This window comes from Vipera berus (genome assembly GCF_964194415.1).
Source record: "Vipera berus genome assembly, chromosome: 5".
In the NCBI taxonomy this organism is placed as follows: domain Eukaryota; kingdom Metazoa; phylum Chordata; class Lepidosauria; order Squamata; family Viperidae; genus Vipera; species Vipera berus.
This window is the reverse complement of record NC_138207.1, coordinates 25,867,152-25,875,938: the sequence shown is the minus strand read 5'-3', so window position 1 is coordinate 25,875,938 and position 8,787 is coordinate 25,867,152. Positions and strand designations below refer to the sequence as shown.

Sequence of the window (8,787 nt, the reverse complement as noted above, 5' to 3'; positions counted from 1 at the left end):
AACCTTACGAATTCTCAAGTTTTCTCTTTCCGCTATGTATTCAAAATGGACAGTGAATATTTATATGTATAATTATGTTTGGATAAGTGTGTGTGTGTGTCTATACACACACACACACACACACACACACACAAACACACACACACACACACACACATATATATATATATATATATATATATATATATATATATATATATATATATATATATATATATATGCGGGGCTTTTTTGTCATAGAACGCACTGGAACAGAGTTCTGGCACCTTTTTTAGATGGATTTTCCAGAGTTACGTTTTTTTCTTACTGTTTCCCTTCCTATTCTTGTTTGTTTTTAAAAATGCCCCGCTGGCGGTACGGTGCGAGCGGGATCCCCTCCGGTGCTGTCTGCCTCCTCTTGGAGGAGCCATGATGCACCAGAGCACCACAGCCAGAGTGTGGCTTGATTGGCTGGGTCGGACCATGTGGTGTGGAAGCCGATGGTGGCAGTGGGAGACACATAAACATGGAGGCCATCTTTCACAAGAGGGTGAGTGAGGCTTTTGCCTTCCCTTACAGAAGGTGGGGTGTGTGAGAGGTTAAAAAGAGCCAAAGCGAGAGGAAAGAAAGGTAGCTGGCGTGGAAGCTTGCCCAACAGTGAAACTTTGCTGTTTCAGTTCCTTGGGTAGTTCAAGGGCTGGGATGTCTATGAAAATCTCTTTTTAGTCTTTTATACTTTATATTCAAACGGCAGAGGGGAAGAATAAGAATAAAGCCAATGTCTTGTGATTTGGAGGTATTATTATTATTATTATTATTATTATTATTATTATTATTATTATTATTATTATTATTATTAATAATAATATATATTAATTATGTATTGGTCAGATGTAAAGGTAGACCTACAGTATAAGGTTTAATCAGATCTATTTGTTGGGTTTAACTTAAATATAAATTAAAAGTAATCTGTTCACTGACAAAGTTTCAACTTTAATTTGTTTCAAGTCAACATCCACATTAAACTCCAAATGTAAATTTTTCCACCTTGTTTGACAACTTCTTAAAAATAATTCAATCTTTTACAAGCAACTAAATTTTGTTTTATTGGGCCAATTTCATTCCACATAGAAAGCTGACATTCCCACTCATTAAACTAAATGGGTATGCCAATGGTAAATGTCCCAAAAGATTAATAAAATGCCTTCTTGCAATTTAAAGCCACACAGTGCATGGTAATATTAATTGTATTAACTTACCCTGAGCAAAATCCTAGTCATTTAGATACACTAAAATTTGAAGGATTTTTTTTTCAATTACAAATGTGAACCTTGTAGGGTAGGCAAGGCGGGTTGTGAGTTCTGGCACCTTTTTTTTACAAAAAAGCACTGTACAGTATATATGTATATACCATGTGCATATGTGTGTTATGTAGATATATACTTTTTTTGAGAGCAGGCAACATAATTTCATTTTTATGTGGGCCAGTGTGCTCGCACTAAAAAAATGATGATAAAGGTTATCTGTATCTACATGGAAGAAAGTGTGTAGTGGGGTGCCCCAGGGCTTTGTTTTGGGCCCAGTGCTCCTCAACATCTTCATTAATGATTTGGATGAGGGGATAGATGGGGAACTCATCAAATTTGCTGACGACACCAAGCTGGCAGCAATAGCCAATACTCCAGAAGATAGGCTTAAAATACAGGAGGATCTGGACAGACTCGAACACTGGGTGCTATCTAACCAAATGAAATTCAATGATGAAAAAAGTAAGGTTCTACATTTAGGCAGGAAAAATCAAATGCACAGGTATAGCATAGGTGGTACCTTGCTCAATAGTAGTAACTGTGAGAGGGATCTCGGAGTCCTAGTAGACAATCACTTCAATATGAGCCAGCAGTGTGTTGCAGCTGCCAAAAAAGCCAACATACCACTTTACAATGCCTTGGTAAGGCCACATCTGGAATACTGCATCCAGTTTTGCTCACCACGATGTAAAAAAGATGTTGAGACTCTAGAAAGGGTACAGAGAAGAGCAACAAAGATGATTGGGGGACTGGAGGCTAAAACATATAGGGAACGGTTGCTGGAATTGGGTATGTGTAGTTGAACGAAGAGAAGGGTGAGGGGTGACATAAGAGCAGTGTTGCAATATCTCAGGGGCTGCCCCAAAGAATAGGGAGTCAAGCTATTCTCCAAAGCACCTGAAAGTAGGACAAGAACAACGGATGGAAACTAGTCAAGGAGAGAAGCAACCTAGAACTAAGGAGAAACTTCCTGACAGAACAATTAACCAGTGGAACAACCTGCCTCCAGAAGTGGTGAATGCTCCAACACTGGAAGTTTTTAAGAAGAGACTGGACAGCCATTTGCCTGAAATGGTATAGGGTTTCCTGCCTGAGCAGGGGGTTGGACTAGATGACCTCCAAGGTCCCTTCCTCCTCCTCCTCCTCCTCCTTATTATTATTATTATTATTATTATTATTATTATTATTATTATTATTATTATTATTATTATTATTATTATTATATTATTATTATTATTATTATCTTATCATCTTATCTTATCTTATCTTATCTTATCTTATCTTATCTTATCTTATCTTACCTTACCTTACCTTACCTTACCTTACCTTACCTTACCTTAATGTATTCATCAATGCACAGCTGGGTAAAAGTCAGATCCACGAACGTATGAATCCTCTTGATTTGATCTTATTTGCTACCCTGGATCGAACTGAACTGACTCTCAAACCACAGATCGTTGAGGCATAACAATCACAGGTTGGTTTTTTTTTTTTTTTTTGCAGCACTACCACAGCAAGAATAAGTGGATCTGCCTTTGCCCACGCGGGGAAGAGCTTCAGGGGGCGGGAACCAAACCTTCCCTGAAGGCGGCTTCTTCTCTGCCGCCTCAGCCGCTGCCGCTCCCGCCTCCTTGCGCTCCCTCTCGCGGCTCGCCAGCACTTCCTCGCCCGCCTGCCTGCCGGAGCAGCGCGCGTCAGCACGCTCTTTGCTCGCCTCGCCAATGTGTGGGAATGTGGCGGCGGTAGCAGCCAGGAGCCCAAAGCTCGGGGCTCTGACGGGCACATGCTTCGCGCCGCCGGCTCCTTCCGCTTCTCCCGCCTCGCCCGGGAGCTGCGAAGAAGGAACCGCGGCATGAAGAAGAAGGAGGCGGCGACGGCGGGCGCGGTGGCAGCACCACCAAAAGCCGCGCTAACAGCGGCGGCGACGGCAGCGGCAAGACACCGCGTTGCCCGCTCTGCTCGAGCGTGTTGAGGCGTTCCCGAAGGTAAGTCCTGACCGCGGAGGAAAGTTTCCAGCTCGGAGACGAAAACGAACGGCGGGAGCATCTCTTTCCGAAAAGTGCCCTTTTGCAAGCTGTTGAAAACGCCGCCTAAAGAATTTGCCCGAGCGAAGAGCTCTTCGCCTTCGTTTTCTCTGGCCGCGGCGCTTGTCATTTTTGTCACCCTCGGAGAGTTTGTATCTGAGTTGGGAGCCTCGTTTGGGCGCGGAGTTCTTTCCGTGGGGTCAACTCTCGAGTTTTTTGTTTTTTGTTTTCCTCCTGGCCATACAGCGCGCGCGTTTCATTCAGATGTGTGTGTGTGTGTGTGTGTGTGGAGGGGGAGAAGCGCACACACACAGACATACAGGTTGAAAAACTGGGCACGGAGATAACGATCTCGGTGGCCAAAGAGATGGGTGGGTTTTTGTTTTGTTTTTGTTTTTGCTGAGACTCCTGCGCTGAATTCTTAACTCGGAAGTGAAATGTCGATTAGAAGGGACGGAGTGGATTTGTGGAAATGAGACTTTAGGGGAGCGCAGTCAAACCGAAGCTGAAAAAAAAAAGACAGAAGAAAGAGACGCTAGGCAGAAGACGTGTTCTGTACATGCCCCGGAGCTATGTGGGCCCTAGTACTTGACATGCACTCCGGGACTGAGCTTTGTCTGGAGATGAACCCATTTTGTTGACTGGAGACTTCCGTGTTGTGTGCATTTAGGGCGGAGGGAGGAGCTGCTGTGCAAAGGGTAAAGGGTGGTGAAGGCTCTGTGTGACTGTGTTTGTGTCTGTGTGTAATGGGCATAGAAGCAGGAAAAGTTAAGACACCTTTAGGTATTACTCTTTGCTGCCCTTAAACTAGTTGCAGATCTCCTATGTAACCTCACAGAGATTGATATCACAGCCTGCTAACCCCATGAATCATGGCTGAAAAAGGTGGCCCAATAGATATCATTATGCCTTGGCATCTTTTGTGACCAAAGACATTGCGGTTTGTTAGGGATATCTGATGGCTTAATAGGTGTATGAATAAAGCTATGGTTTCGTAGTTTTTGAGGAGCTGGAGTGCCAGCACAGGGGACATAGCCATAGATGTCTAAGGATGCACAACTGAATTTTCTTCATTTCAGTTGTCTTGTTACAGTTGTCTTCATTGCAGTTTTCTTGTCCACCTGCTTTAGACTGTGTAATTCTTCATACTAATATTTATCTTCTTGGGGGGAGGGGGTCTCTGGATTCTCTCCCCTCCTCTGCCACCACCCATATAAATTTCAGAAACTTTCCCACTATCTTCAGTCAGTTATTATCTGTTTAACTCAAATTTAAGAAACCCAACTGCTTTTTGGGGGGAAAAATGCCATTCATATGCTACCTGAATAACCATTTCTTATTCCTCCTTCCCTCTGCCCTCACTAATCAAATATTATTGAACTGAAATTTAGGACAACCCTAGCTTACATTTAATTTGCAGATTGCCTGGTGGCAACCTGTAGCTGTGCTTTCTATCATCCATAGCTTTGAAAAGGAATTAGACCAGATTGTGGCAAGTGTGTTTGTTGACAGCTTCTTATTAGGATGGTTCTGGGCTATTTTCAGGTACAGAATGCCATTTGCAGAGAAAAAGTAGAACACGGAGAGATTGCCATTATGTCATATATTAAAGGGGGTTCCTCTGATGTTAAGAAGGAAAATACAATGAAAATACGTTTAGGATGGGTATCTAAACAAATGCAGAAGTTTATTTGGATATTATTTAAAGACCTTAACAGCTATATTGTACATTACCTTCATTTTTCTTTTAAAAAGTAGGAATTGAAAACTCTTCCACTAGAGAAAGAATCTCCTAGGTTACCTCATTAAATAATACATATTTAGAATGGGAAAAATATATGGAGAGAGAGAGAGAGAGAGAAAGAAAGAAAGAGAGAGAGAGAGAGGGAGGGAGAAGGAGAGGGAGAGGGAGAGGGAGAGAGAGAGAGAGGGAGAGAGAGAGAGAATTGCCAACAACCATATGGCAATTCTTATCAGTAAATGTCAGGGGAAATGGTTACACTATTTCAGTAATGCCAAGTTTACACTTTTTAAAATCTAGTGATAGATATTTTCTTTCTGACCTGTATCCATTCTACCACTATTTGGTCTTTACTAAGCACTTTGTTTTGGCTGCTTGCTACCGATCAGCTAGATTTAAAGTATGGTGCAAGAGATGGGGGTGGGGGTGAGGGGGAGGGGTCTTGAAGCAGTTAAGTCAAGGTCCATGAAGATCTTTTACACTATAGGATTTCTCAGTGGCTGAATTTTTAGTAATCTCATTACTTTCAATCTGCCTTCCAGGTATATGAAATTCCAGCTATAAAATGCAGGGTTCTTCCAGATGGACAGTTTTTGAACAGTATTGATACCAGTCAAAAAAGTATTGCAGAGGTCTTCTGCCTTCTCTCCTTAGATTTTTTTTTGCCCCTGTTAAAAGAAGACATCAGTGGTGGTGGGCAGGGAGGAAGAATGTTACAACTGGAGAATGAGATCTGCAAAATTCCATGGATGAGTCAGGGTGATTGTATGAATAACAGCCTCATCTGGTAATGCCCATAAGATGCTTTAGCAAAAACTGATACTTGACTGAGTTGTAACAGTCTGTAAGGACTGTTTTGTTGCAAGTCGTAGGGCATATGGAAAATAACTCACAAGTTTTAGTAATCACATTCTAGAAAGAATATAATATTGACATTCAAATAAGGGCAGTAAATTAAAGTATCTCAACTGGTCTGCAGGAACATATGCCTATCAAAAAAGCAAATGTAGTACTTATGGCCCTGTCAATTAACCAACTCGTAGTGATTTTATTATTATTTAGTTATTTAAATTCTAAAAGTACTGTGAATGTTTTAACATTTTTCTTCTATCGTGTGAGCCACCAAAAGTCACCAGATTGTAGCAGGATATAAATAAATACAAATACTACTTCTAGATCTGCTAAAAATTGAATATGATTTTTTTTCTTGCCTGTTTTGCTGTGTTGTTTCTTTTATTGACATGGCTTAGATGCTTTCTTTGTTTTCTCTAGGGACACTTGCTGATTCTAGATCTTGAAAGCCACTGATGTGAATTTATTGGTGTCACCATGACTGAAGCCTTTCTTTCGGTTGTCCTGAATTTGACTGAAACCCATGCACTGGCTAACAATGTGACCAGCAATGCCACTAGCAAATGTTCCTTGAAAACTGGTTTTCAGTTCTATTACTTGCCAGTTGTCTACATTGTAGTTTTCATCACTGGATTCCTAGGCAACAGTGTGGCCATCTGGATGTTTGTCTTCCACATGAGGCCATGGAGTGGCATCTCGGTTTACATGTTCAACTTGGCCCTAGCAGACTTCTTGTATGTCCTGACACTCCCCGTCCTAATATTCTACTACTTCAATCAGACGGACTGGATCTTTGGAGACTTCATGTGCAAGCTGCAGAGATTTATCTTTCATGTCAATCTATATGGAAGCATCTTATTCCTCACATGCATCAGTGTGCACAGATACACTGGTGTGGTGCATCCTTTAAAATCATTAGGGAGACTGAAAAAAAAGAATGCTGTTTACATCAGCACCCTGGTCTGGTTTATTGTGGTAGTGGGAATCTCTCCCATCTTCTTTTTCTCTGGGACTGAAGTAAGGAAAGTCAAAACCACGACGTGCTATGACACAACAGTAGACAATTACCTGCGGAGCTACTTTATTTACAGCATGTGCACCACTGTCTTCTTGTTTTGCATCCCGTTCATTCTGATCCTTGGTTGCTATGGATTAATCGTGAAAGCACTGATTTACAAAGATTTAGACAATTCTCCACTTAGGAGGAAATCAATTTACTTGGTTATTATAGTGTTGGCAGTATTTGCTGTGTCTTATCTTCCTTTCCACGTGATGAAAAACTTGAATCTACGCGCCCGGCTGGATTTCCAGACTCCGGAAATGTGTGCGTTTAACAACAGGGTTTATGCTACCTATCAAGTAACTCGAGGGCTAGCGAGTCTCAACAGCTGCGTGGATCCTATTTTGTATTTTTTGGCTGGAGACACCTTTCGGAGAAAGCTCTCCAGGGCAACTCGGAAAGCCTCAAGACGAAGTGAGCTCAACGTGCAATCCAAAAGTGAGGATATGACTCTGAGTATTTTATCTGAGTGCAAACAAAATGGAGACACAAGCTTATGAATGGTTCCTTGCCCATTCCCTTCCTTCCTTTTTTCTTCTTTGCAAACAGTCTCTATCCTTTGCTACCCTATTTTTAAATTCTTATAACACTGATTTTGTGCATTAAAAAAGCCCAAACCATAACCAGTGAAGAACATGTGTGCATATATTTGTGTGTGTGTGTGTGTGTGTGTGTGTGTGTTAAACCATCCTCTAGTTGCCTAAAATATTTTGAGGAAACTAAGTGAAATATAAATACTTCTAAAGGAAAAAAAATCAGAAAAGTGTCTAAAATATTAATTTAATGGATACCATGGTGGCATGTACAATTTAAAGAGAGAAGGGATTGAGAGTCTTGTTCCCTATAGACAACTACATACTTGACTTAAAAAACCTGAGAAATATCTGCGAGAAATTAAATAGTCGTGTAAGATCTAACTCTACTCTTCTATCTCCAAATCTCTTCCTTGTTCATTGCTGTGGTCATAGGAAGGGAAGGATGATCTATGAATGCCAGCCCCATTATGGGCTAATGCAAAATCCTCAAGAATATTATAGCTCACTACATTCATTTAAAAGAACAAAAGCCCTTCCAGGAATGCCAAGCAGTTAATCAATAAGAAATAAGCCACCTCTTAGTTCCTTATGTTATTATAGTTGGTTTTGGTTTCATAATTAACTCAATGCATATTAGCCAGTTTGAATTTATTATTTTTATATTGATTTGGGGTATTTTCCTAGTGTACTTGAAAGTGTCGTTATTGCAGCCATTTTGGAAGGAGAATTAAATTTCTGTGCACTTTATCGTTTTGGATTCTTACTGAGAATCCATTATCATTTATTTTGTGATTTGTTCTAGCTGACCCATCAAGGCAGATAATGTTCCCTCCCAAGTCTGGATCAATGTAGCAAGTAGAACTTTGCAGCACTTTGGATTTGATTCCAAAAACTTCTCACGAATGAGTGACTACTTTTAATACTTGCAAACTGGACCAGTGGTTGGGCTCTACACTCTCAAAACATCTTTATGGAACTGAACCTAAATCATTGCATGGCTCTATCAAATGGTCATTCCCAGTCTGGTGTCCTCAGGCAGCTACCCCGATAATGGTTACCTAATACATCTGGAAGCCTCCATAACAGCACAGGTTGATGTGAATGTAGTAGTACATAATGTAGGGTAATAGAGTAGTATTCACTTACCCATTATCACCTATAGGATTCAGGTTTTAGCATATGGTGGAAAATATGAGGAAACAGTTGTGCCCATATAGAATGAAATCTAAATTCTTTGCTTTTGGGTAATAAAAATACTTATATGGCTAGGACTGGGGCATTTCAGTTG

The 8,787-nt window shown here is 40.8% G+C and overlaps 1 protein-coding gene across 1 annotated transcript; it reads left to right on the top strand.

The window, feature by feature from the left end:
- Nucleotides 1–2,692: 2,692 nt before the first annotated feature.
- On the top strand, nt 2,693–7,525 carry P2RY1 (purinergic receptor P2Y1). The gene is made up of 2 exons (XM_081329518.1): nt 2,693–3,271; nt 6,324–7,525. The coding sequence occupies exon 2, from the start codon at nt 6,381–6,383 to the stop codon at nt 7,461–7,463; it is 1,083 nt and encodes a 360-aa protein (XP_081185644.1). The 5' UTR covers nt 2,693–3,271; nt 6,324–6,380; the 3' UTR covers nt 7,464–7,525.
- The last annotated feature ends 1,262 nt before the right edge of the window (nt 7,526–8,787 follow it).

Coding starts and splice junctions, on each gene's coding strand:
- P2RY1 (XM_081329518.1), top strand. CDS start 6,381: ATGACTGAAGCCTTTCTTTCGGTTGTCCTGAATTTGACTGAAACCCAT.